Source organism: Phyllobates terribilis, unplaced genomic scaffold, assembly GCF_046119375.1.
Source record: "Phyllobates terribilis strain yellow unplaced genomic scaffold, ASM4611937v1 Scaffold_5__5_contigs__length_657084704, whole genome shotgun sequence".
In the NCBI taxonomy this organism is placed as follows: Eukaryota; Metazoa; Chordata; class Amphibia; order Anura; family Dendrobatidae; genus Phyllobates; species Phyllobates terribilis.
The window spans coordinates 201,571,233-201,583,570 of NW_027362765.1; the positions used below are offsets into that span (position 1 = coordinate 201,571,233).

The 12,338-nt window shown below is 42.7% G+C and overlaps 1 protein-coding gene across 1 annotated transcript in view; it reads left to right on the plus strand.

Annotated features, from left to right (window-relative positions):
- The window catches only part of LOC141272717 (fer-1-like protein 4), a 227,932-nt gene extending 216,010 nt beyond the window's left edge, over window positions 1-11,922 (plus strand). The window contains exons 44-45 of the mRNA XM_073683718.1: window positions 3,176-3,276; window positions 8,944-11,922. Coding sequence (XP_073539819.1) covers window positions 3,176-3,276; window positions 8,944-9,124 — 282 coding nt within the window. The 3' untranslated portion in view covers window positions 9,125-11,922. The remainder of the gene's footprint in view (window positions 1-3,175; window positions 3,277-8,943) is intronic.
- Window positions 11,923-12,338: the final 416 nt, after the last annotated feature.

Consider the following 12,338-nt stretch of genomic DNA (forward strand, 5'->3'; position numbering starts at 1 on the left):
GAAGAACTTGCCACTCAAAGATGCAATTTCATATAAGAAAAGGATTTAATAGCAATCCACAGTGAAACATATTGACGTTTCGGTCTTTACTAGACCTTCCTGTTGGCTTGACCCCACCTGCTTAGCTAGACTCACAGGTCTCTTCCGATGTGTGCGTAGGAGAACCAGGAGGGTCCTGCCTCTTTGGACTTGTAACCCTCATCCCCAGCTGCGCTTTCAACTTTGTCTTCTCTGAGGCGCCGCAGTGTTTCTGCTTTCAGGAGCCGGTCTTTGATTCATGATGCCTTTGGTTTTGACAGCAGAAATGGATTGACAAGTTCTTCTTACAGGGAACCTGTCATGAAAAATAATGTTATTAACCTGTCCTGACACCATGCAATGCGCGCACTGAGACCCCCGCTGTTGGGAGGAAATTAACTTTATTCCCCCCGTTCAGTAAAAGGGGCGTCATTAGAAAATTTCAGTCACCGCTATGTGCATAGTGAATGGTGGCTGTAACTGCGAACCCGGCACTGACTAATAGCTGGCTCAGTATTAGCAGCAGCTGTCAGTCAGTGCCAGGGTCACGTTTACAGCCAACTCTCTCTATACACAGAACGGTGACTGAAACCGTGCCGACGCCACCTTTATTACTGAACGCAGAATGCTGCTGGGGGTGGGGAAAGTTAATTTGCTCCTGGCAGCAGGGCTCTCAGTGGAGTGCCGCATGGTGTCAGAACGCTATTAACCTGCACATTAACCCCATATCTGCAGGTTAATAGCATAATTTTACATGACCGGTTCCCTTTAATCTAAGAGAAGATGGTTTGTCATTTATTCTTGGACAGTAATACACTGCTCAAAAAAATAAAGGGAACACTTAAACAACAGAATATAACTCCAAGTAAATCAAACTTCTGTGAAATCAAACTGTCCACTTAGGAAGCAACACTGATTGACAATCAATTTCACATGCTGTTGTGCAAATGGAATAGACAATAGATGGAAATTATTGGCAATTATCAAGACACCCTCAATAAAGGAGTGGTTCTGCAGGTGGGGACCACAGACCACATCTCAGTACCAATGCTTTCTGGCTGATGTTTTGGTCACTTTTGAATGTTGGTTGTGCTTTCACACTCGTTGTATCATGAGACGGACTCTACAACCCACAGAAGTTGCTCAGGTAGTGCAGCTCATCCAGGATGGCACATCAATGGCAGCTGTGGCAAGAAGGTTTGCTGTGTCTGTCAGCGTAGTGTCCAGAGGCTGGAGGCGCTACCAGGAGACAGGCCAGTACACCAGGAGATGTGGAGGGGGCCGTAGGAGGGCAACAACCCAGCAGCAGGACCGCTACCTCCACCTTTGTGCAAGGCGGAACAGGAGGAGCACTGCCAGAGCCCTGCAAAATGACCTCCAGCAGGCCACAAATGTGCATGTGTCTGCACAAACGGTTAGAAACCGACTCCATGAGGGTGGTATGAGGGCCCGAGGTCCACAGATGGGGGTTGTGCTCACAGCCCAACACCGTGCAGGACGCTTGGCATTAGCCACAGAACACAGGATTGGCAAAGTCGCCACTGGCGCCCTGTGCTCTTCACAGATGAAAGCAGGTTCACACTGAGCACATGTGACATACCTGATAGAGTCAGGGAGACGCCGTGGAGAGTGATCTGCTGCCTGCAACATCCTTCAGCATGACCGGTTTTGCAGTGGGTCAGTAATGGTGTGGGGTGGCATTTCTTTGGAGGGCCGCACAGCCCTCCATGTGCTCGCCAGAGGTTGCCTGACTGTCATTAGGTACCGAGATGAGATCCTCAGACCCCTTGTGAGACCATATGCTGGTGCTGTTGGCCCTGGGTTCCTCCTAATGCAGGACAATGCCAGACCTCATGTGGCTGGAGTGTGTCAGCAGTTCCTGCAAGATGAAGGCATTGAAGCTATGGACTGGCCCGCCCGTTCCCCAGACCTGAATCCGATTGAGCACATCTGGGACATCATGTCTCGCTCCATCCACCAACGTCACGTTGCACCACAGACTGTCCAGGAGTTGGTGGATGCTTTAGTCCAGGTCTGGGAGGAGATCCCACAGGAGACCATCCACAACCTCATCAGGAGCATGCCCAGACGTTGTAGGGAGGTCATACAGGCACGTGGAGGCCACACACAATACTGAGCCTCATTTTGACTTGTTTTAAGGACATTACATCAAAGTTGGATCCGCCTGTAGTGTGTTTTTCCACTTTAATTTTGGGGGTGACTCCAAATCCAGGCCTCCACTGGTTAATAAATTTGATTGCCATTGATGATTTTTGTGTGATTTTGTTGTCAGAACATTCAACTTTGCACAGAACAAAGTATTCAATGAGAATATTTCATTCATTCAGATCTAGGATGTGTTATTTCAGTGTTCCCTTTATTTTTTTGAGCAGTGTATATTACAAATCTATAATTTAATCTAAAAACCTGTTACTTATAGGGCGTACAGAAAAGTAGCCGCAAGAGTGCAATAAATCTTGGTTAAACAATTTCACTAGTTCTGTTGTAGGACAATTTTAAATTAGTTTTCTATGCCATTATTAAGTGCCATTGATGATTATAAGGAAAGTTTACATCCAGAGACCTGCAGCCGGTCTGTGCATTGCGGTCCATACTCTGACCACAAAATACAGATGATGGAATCTAGCCTTTACGTGTTTTTAGGTGTGAATCTGGGCGAAAAGCCAGGGGCAAAAAATGCATTTTGTGTGACTCATTTAATATTTCCATATTGAATTTTAACTGCAGCATTTTTTTGCCATGGAAAAAAAAAACGATGAAAACGCCAGGAAAAAGCTACAAGCAATTTTCTCCCAGTTAACTATTTGTTATAGTTATATTTTCGATAACAGGTTAAATTATAGAAAAGGAGAATTACTCCTTCTTAGCCATGACTTTGTGAAGAGGGAGTTCCTCCGCAGGAAGGAAGATAGATGATGCGAGGCCAACAAATACATCAAATGCAGACAGCGGGGAAACTGTCATAGGATTTAGCAGTGTCATCACCAGGCGAGTAGTCAGGCACATTCCTAGTAAGCTTTCACCATCAGCAACTGATTTCTCTTTTATGAGGATAATACGTTGCCCAGAACATGAACACATACTGCAATATATATAATGGTAACATTTCAGTAAATTCCTGGTTGTTTGCTTGCAGGGGAAAGTTGAAGCAGAATTTCAGCTGCTGACAGTGGAAGAGGCAGAAAAGAGCCCAGTGGGATTGGGGCGCAAGGAACCAGAACCTCTAGAGAAGCCAAAGTAAGACATATTTTAGTGATTTCCATGACATGTTTTGTTTCACCATGCCTCACAATGCACAGAATTTAAAGCGTACCTCCACTTTAACATGAAAACCATTATGATGCAGGACTCTGCAGTTTAATTGTTTTTCTAAGCCACTCTATTAGCGTTTTTTGTTGATAACCCACAGCACGGACCGCCAAAAGATTGTGCTGAAGGCTGCACTAAACTAAGCAGCATCGTCCTGCTTGTCACAGTTAGCTAGCGTCTTCAATGCTGGAGCGAGCGCTGTAAAATAATTTGACACTCGCTGCCGCTCTAAAGAGGGTAGCTTGGCAGAAAACTTTGGATGGTCCGTGCTGCGATGTTTCATCAAAAACCACTAATACAGTGATTTAGGAAAACGAGCACCATTATTGTTTTCTTATAAAAGTGTAGGTATGCTTTAAGCCTGTCACAAAGGCAAAGCCTAATGGAATATCTGAGATGCAGCCTTTGCAGCGGTGCACACATGAGAAAACTTTTCAAATTGTCCATTAAACAATCAATTGATTTTGCAGTGAAACAGCTAATTCGTTAACAAAATGTAGCAATTATTTGTTAAACAATCATAAAACAGTAGCGGCTAATCACCCCATGGCTGTGACCTAAACACTCCATTTGGCCTTACACTAAATAAGCAATTAAACTGATTCTCTGTCTACTGGTACTATCCAGAATAAAGAAGAGATATACTAAAATTAATCTTTATTATTCATAATTAAAACAATGAAAATAAAATAAGGGAATGCCTCATAAAGGGGACACTAAACAATCCTGACAATAAGATAACAGCTGAAAAGTATTATTTCACTGCTTGTGTGATCTGTCCTGAAAACTGCATTATATCTCCATGCAATGCTCTGCAGCCTATCAATTTCTGGTATATATTTTTTCACTCCTCTAGCTTTTTTATTCCATGATACTTAAAGGTCATCACACTTACTTTAAGAGTTTATGATCCATGCCGAGTTTACTAGTCTGTTTTTTTTTTTTTTTTTTTCCCTGCACTTTATGGTCTCCTGTTGTCTTTTAAGCTAGTGATTGATTGTTAATGAGTTAAATCTGTGCAGATCTAAGCAGATACGTCCCTATATATTGAGACTTAGTTAAGGGGCAGCATTTATGCGGGGGCATTTATGCATATAGCATTTATGCATACTTTATCGAAGTGCCATAATTTAGCAAAGTGCCCTGGCAGTTAGAAAATGGCAGTTGGACAGGGCAGGAGACAGGTAAGACATGCAAGACAAACCAACAAACTTGCTTACAGATCATCTTTTTGGCAAACAGTATTCACCATTTGTATCTGTGCCATTTATTTTCTGGTTGCTAAAATCATCCACATTCACCGTTCTCCCACAAATGCGGCACACTTCATCCATATTAATCCCTCACTCCTCTCTTCTCCTATGTACAGTTGTCATGCTCTCTTCACAATGTTATACCACGCAGATCCATTCATTCCCACCATACAACGCAGGAAACGCTCTCACAAATCACTCAATCATCTGCTCACTCTCTGTATCTTCCTTCTATTAGTCGCAGGTGATATTTCTCCCAACCCAGGACCCTCCAGTAATAATAACACTAACTCTTTCCCTGTTACATTCAGAAACCCTGCTAATCTCATTAATATTCCCTGCATATCTTCTGTCTCATTCAACTGTGCCCTTTGGAATGCACGCTCAGCTTGTAATAAACTCTCTTACATCCATGACTTTTTCCTCTCTAATTCCCTCAACCTTCTGGCTCTCACTGAAACCTGGATCCAGCAGTCGGACACCACCGCCGCTGCAGCTCTCTCCTATGGTGGCCTACATTTCTCTCATACCCCGCGACCTGACAACAGATCAGGTGGAGGTGTTGGTCTGCTTCTTTCAACAAAATGTACTTTTCAGGTTATCCCCCCTGTACCCTCCCTTATCTTCCCGTCCTTTGAGGCCCACACAGTCAGACTCTACCGGCCCTTCTCCCTGCGAGTGGCGGTTGTCTATCGCCCCCCAGGTCCCCCCCGTCAATTCCTGGATCACTTTGCTGCCTGGCTTACAAATTTTCTATCCTGCGACATCCCCACGATAATCATGGGAGACTTTAACATCCCAATTGGCGATCCTCTTTCCCCATCTGCCACGCATCTTTTATCATTAACCTCCTCCTTCGGCCTTTCACAGCTTGCTGATTCTCCTACACATGAGGACGGGAACACATTGGACCTGATCTTCTCCCGGCTTTGCTCAGTACATGACTTTACTAACTCTCCCGTTCCACTCTATGACCATAATCTTCTTTCATTCTCTGTCAAGAACTGTGACTCTACTCAAGACACTCCCACCGTCCACACTTATAGAAATTTACGCGCCATTAACACCCAGAAATTTATAAAAAGGTTGCAATCATCATTGGCCCCAATCTCCTCCCTCTCATGTCCCGACTCTGCATTGAAGCATTATAACAAAATAATGCTATGCGCCCTGGATGAAGCCGCACCTCCTACACAAAGAACAATTCGGCATAGACGGCAACAACCCTGGCACACGCCTCAAACACGTCTTCTCCAGAGGTACTCCAGGTGCGCTGAACGGCTGTGGAGAAAATCAAATCTGCCCGAAGATTTCCTCCACTATAAATTTATGCTGAAAACATATAACTCTGCCCTTCACCTCTCCAAACAAACCTACTTTAACAACCTCATCATCTCACTTTCCAATAATCCTAAACGACTCTTTGACACGTTTCATTCTCTCCTCAATCAAACAGCACAGGCCCCGACCACCGACCTCAGCGCTGACGATCTGGCTAACTATTTCAAAGAAAAAATTGACCATATCCGACAGGAAATTTTCTCCCAATCCCCAAATGTTATGCATGCTCCCCCCCGCCACATTGTATCTTGCTCATTTTCTGACTTCGAACCAGTCACGGAAGATGAAGTGATCAGGCTCCTTGCATCTTCTCGCCCTACCACCTGCACCAGCGACCCTATTCCCTCACATCTCCTTCAGTCCCTTGCTCCAGCTGTCACCTCTCACCTAACTAAAATTTTCAACCTTTCCCTCTCATCTGGTATCTTTCCCTCTTCTTTTAAACATGCCAGCATACAACCATTACTTAAAAAACCATCCCTCGACCAGAACTGCACGGCCAACTACAGACCTGTTTCCAATCTTCCCTTTATCTCTAAACTCCTGGAACGCCTGGTCCACTCCCGTCTAATCCGCTATCTCTCAGACAACTCTCTTCTTGACCCTTTACAATCTGGTTTCCGCTCTTTACATTCTACTGAAACTGCCCTCACTAAAGTCTCTAATGATCTACTAACAGCTAAATCTAATGGTCACTACTCCCTGCTGATTCTCCTGGATCTCTCTGCAGCATTCGACACTGTGGATCATCAGCTCCTCCTCACTATGCTCCGCACTATTGGCCTCAAGGACACGGTTCTCTCCTGGTTCTCCTCTTATCTCTCTGACCGCTCCTTCTCTGTGTCTTTTGCCGGCTCCTCCTCCTCCCTACTTCCTCTTACTGTCGGGGTTCCTCAAGGATCAGTCCTAGGCCCCCTTCTTTTCTCCTTATACACCGCTCCTATTGGACAAACAATCAGTAGATTCGGTTTTCAGTACCATCTCTATGCTGATGACACCCAATTATGCACTTCTGCTCCGGACATCACCCCTGCATTATTACAAAAGACCAGTGATTGTCTTTCTGCTGTGTCTAACATTATGTCCTCCCTCTACCTAAAACTGAATCTGTCAAAAACTGAACTACTCGTCTTTCCTCCCTCCATTAATCTACCTGTGCCCGATATTGCCATCTCCGTTTGTGGCTCAACCATTACTCCCCAGCTACAAGCCCGCTGTCTTGGGGTCATTTTTGATTCAGATCTTTCTTTCACTCCTCACATCAAATCACTCGCTCGTTCATGTCATCTACACCTCAAAAACATCTCAAGAATCAGGACTTTTCTCACCTTTGACTCGGCAAAAACTCTTACTGTCGCTCTTATTCATTCTCGTCTTGACTATTGCAACGCTCTACTAATCGGTCTCCCTCTTACTAAACTCTCCCCTCTCCAATCCGTCCTGAACGCAGCAGCCAGGATCATATTCCTCGCCAACCGCTACTCAGATGCCTCTTCCCTGTGCCAGTCATTGCATTGGTTGCCCATCCAATATAGAGTTCGTTTTAAACTTATCACGCTTACCCACAAAGCGCTCCATGCTTCAGTACCCCCCTACATCTCCTCCCTTGTCTCAGTCTACCACCCTACACGTGCCCTCCGTTCTGCAAATGACTTGAAACTAAAATCCTCCATAATCCGAACTTCCCACTCCCGTCTCCAAGATTTCTCGCGTGCTGCGCCAATTCTCTGGAATGCACTACCCAGGACAGTTCGATTAATTCCCAATACCCACAGTTTCAAGCGAACCCTAAAAACACATTTCTTTAGACTGGCGTATCACCTAAACACACTCTGTCCATCCCAGCTTTCCCCCATATTAAAATCTTCTTCAACTTCGGGTTCAAACCAACCATGCACATAAAAGCCTCTGTCAGGACTGCACACATACTGGCTGGCGACCAGTCCATGTATTATTATTTATCCTATTCAGTATATCAAGGCTGCATTATACAATATATGTACTTTTTACCTTTTGTGTCTCCCCCACTTCCTCATAGACTGTAAGCTCGCGAGCAGGGCCCTCACTCCGTTCGATATGAGATATGCTTATTCTGTATTGTCTGTATAAGTCCCCCCTAAAATTTGTAAAGTGCTGCGGAATATGTTGGCGCTATAAAAATAAACTATTATTATTATTATTAGGCAATCTATATTCTAAAATAGTGATTATCAGTAAAAGGGTACTATGTAAATATAGTCATGTGACTCTCCTATATGATCAATCACCACAAAACAGATAAAAAAAATAACCTCTATCCCAAATATTTGTATAAATATATAACAAATATTTGCAGTACCAATCACAGTTTGGTTCACTTACAGCAAAAGGGGGAATTGAATATCAAATTAGCAGTATGTGATGACATAAATTATCCTTCCTTCAAAACTGAGGGGGGCTTAGAGCAATAAGATCACAAATCAAAAAGGCTGATGTACAGTGACAAAACCAATTTGACCTTATACCAATATTTTAGTGGAAGTATTCATCATATACAATATATAGATCCTCAATAATGGAAATAATAATGCCTAAACAGGTATAATAAAGTAACACACTCAATATAAATGTATACTAAAGTGCTACATAGCCCAAAGTATTTTACCTATAAGTAATATGATGGCAGGATGAGAAGGAATGTCAGGTGTAGAGTCCCCTCAACCCAACGCGCGTTTCGCCACTAGCTTCTTCTTTCACATTGTTCCTCAGCAGAACAATGTGAAATGATGTTCTGCTGAGTCCTGTCTGTGTCAGTGACACTAACAAATTTGGATCAATATCCACAATAAAAATCAGCATCTGGATTTGCCATGGGTTTCACCCTATGCATTGCAAGGGGTGATATCTCCAATATAAATTGATATGCTATGGGTTTAAAATCTACACTGTTAGTCAATTTCATGTGGATAACAGTCGGTAAGAAATGTACACGATATATAATATATATATTTTTATTTTACAGTCGTCCAAAAACGTCATTCAACTGGTTTGTGAACCCACTGAAAACATTTGTCTTCTTCATCTGGAAGAAATATAAGAAGTACATTATTGCTCTTCTCATCATAGCCATTCTCACCATCTTCTTGGTCCTCATTCTATACACAATGCCAGGATACATCAGCGAGAAGATTATTAATGGATAGGCATTGTCAGTGGAATGCCCCTTGTAAATAATCTGGCCATAACCTATATGCACTGTTCTGAATGATTTTATGTAAAAGAGATGTGTGCTATCAGTTTTCATAGTCACACTGCCACATGTAATACACCTAGCACGATCCCATGCCCTCAATAACAAATCACGGGTCATCTTTCCCCAATGAAAAATTGATATAAAGTTTGATTTAAAGCCACGATCGTTGCAAATTATGAATTTAGCTTTGCATTGTAATAATCGTAGGTACTGCAGCGCCATGTACTACCTGGTTAGGAAGTTGTATGCCTTGTATATAAATGTAGTCGAATTGCTTACATATTTGCCAAGATTTATTATATTATCCTTAAGCACTTTAAGACTTTTTTTTAGCATTTTCTATAGGATCACTGGCTACCTCGTGTTAACTTTTAAGAAGGATCTCTTAGGTAAAGAATGTGGGAGGGAGCGGCATATGCTGAAATTGATCTGAAATGACTCTCACATATTATTGCAGAACACATTCATTTTCAGCACATGAGAAAATCCTAATGAATAAGGATTTCTCACTGGGAGGTTGAATTATATTAATGCAAATGTGCCAGCTATTACTTACATCAATTTAACTGCTTCAACGACATAAATGTGAGACCCCATCGATCGTCTAGAAAGGCAAAACACATAGTGCCAGCTCCATCTGCAGTGTGCCAGAGGGCATTACATGTTGCACCACATCAGAGGTTATAGATTTTCAATATATATGGACTGCGTACGTATATGAAATGCAGCGTAATAATCACATTGCATTCTTTTCCCATTTGTTTCTCTATAATTCACTGGAACCTGGCAGCTGCTATAGTCTTTCATCTATTTCATCTTTCTTTCTAATTAAATTAATTGGTCAAATTAATAATCAGGCGCATTTAAATTAATGTTTAACCAAAACCAACCCCAGCTATTTAAAGGAAATGACACATTGAATCTTAGGGCCCAAGTAGAAGGGCACAATTGCTCACAGGTCAAAGCTTATAGCGTACTCACATAGATGACTAAAGAAATGCTCAGGGAATAAAGCCTAAGGATACGTGCACACGATCAGTGTTCGTTGCAGATTGGACACAGCACAAGTGTGCTGCGTGCAATCCGCAGCGGCCAGATGTTACAGCATAGTGGATGGGATTTATACAAATCCCATGCCCACTATGCGTCTGCGGATCACCCGCAGAAACAGACACGCGGCGCGTCTTTCCAGACCCCAACATGTCTATTTCTCCTGCGGGTCCGCATGCGGGTTTTCCCCATAGACCTAATCTCTATGGGGAAACCCACCTGTGACAAAAAAAAAGAGGCTGACGCTCATTTGCATAATGAGCAGAAGCCGGATGTGGCTTCTCCGCAGCCTCGGGGCCGCAGCCGGCTCCGGACAGTCTGCACATACCCTAAGCATTATAGGCAAATGAAGTGAAGATCTGGCACTTGATCTTAGAAGATCATCAAGTGGGGGAGGCTCCTTTCTGTACACAGAGATTGTGGTAAGCTGATGGCCCTTTCTACATTTGTCTATGTGGACACTCAAGTTTTCAAACCCACAGCACAGTAAGATATGGGACCAGGGACGGACAGCCACACTGGGACCCAAGAGGAAAGGAGGCCACTACTAGTACCACCTCAAAAGCTGGTGGGACTGTCATTATGATGAACTATTGTATCGCAAAGGGCCCACTTACTGTTCTTGCTTAGTGGCCATTTTCTGTCGGCATCCGCCCCTATATAGCACCTTAGTCAGAAGTTTATTTGTGCTTCAGTTTTGAAAATAATAGGAAAATAACAGTTTTGATAGGAAAATAACAATTTTGGGATGCTAGACTTTCTAATACTGAACTTGCCTGAATTGTGAAATTTGTGAAATAAATTGCTGCACAAATCTCTCTCTTTACAATCACAGCAACAATATTGGCAAAAATACAAGTGCGAGTTAGAATTGAGCAAAAAGGTCCACAGGACTCCTGAGAATCCTCTCCTATCTACTGGTATTCTAGGCTGTTTTTCTGATTTATATATATATCATATAATAAAAAAATTGTACTAAAGAACCTTATATCTGATTAGTAAGTCAAGCGTGATGTCATTGTTATAGTACGATGCAATATACAGATGTGCACCCTGGAACAACTGAAAAGCCATGTGACTGCAGTACAGGCTGCCTTTAGCTTAAAGGGGTTGGCCACTACATTTTTATTGATGGCCTAGCCTTAGTATAGGCCATCAATATCTGATCGATGGGGGTGCAACACCTGGCACGCAGGTCGATCAGCTGTTACCGATATCGTCCGGAAGTTCTCAGATGCTTCTTGAACATAGTAGCTCTGCCATTTCTATTGTGGCTACAGGGTGGATCTACAGCACTCAGCCACGGCCACTATAGAAATGACGGAGCTGCTATGTTCTGTACTATACTCTGTGAGGCTTCGCCATTATACGCCCCAGGAACGGCGGTCAAGTGTGCGATATGTATACTTCCGGGCAGAACCTGTCGAGTGGGCACGGCTTTGGTCAATACACTTGGATACCAAAGGATAGGCCACCAATAAAAAAGTAGTGGCCAACCTGTTTAATACATGCTGTTAAATGACATATTTATAATATATCGGAAAGGGAATCTGGCATTCCCTTCATTTTATGAAACAAAAGGTCTGTATTTGTAAATCTTATAACTGTATTTTTTACGTAGTTGATTGAAGACTATAAATGATATCCTGTATGTGATGGAAGTATTCCAAATTAAAGCATGTAAATAATAAACTCAAACCACATTTTTAAATTCCAAATATAACATTTCTAGGGCATTTTTTTTTAAATGTTACAATATAAACTTGGAATATTGTGTTACACTAGACTCAGTTTTTGAAGCCTAAAGTAAACTAAACTATTCTGAAAGCTTGAAATGGTTCTCTACTGATATGAATATGTTATATAGCGTTATCTTTTTAAGAAAGAAATTTGCTTCTTGAACATCCCAGCAGTCAGCTGTTAGGCTACATTTGCATATCCGGTGTACTCATTTTTTCGCAGACAGCACACTCAGCCATAGAGTTACATTGATCCACACACTCATCCGTTTTACAAACAGGTCCATATGTCTGATCTGTGAGACTCATAGCAGGTCCTATTCTGATCAGCTTTGTGGATCAGACTCACCTTGCCTTTACTGCACATTGTGACTC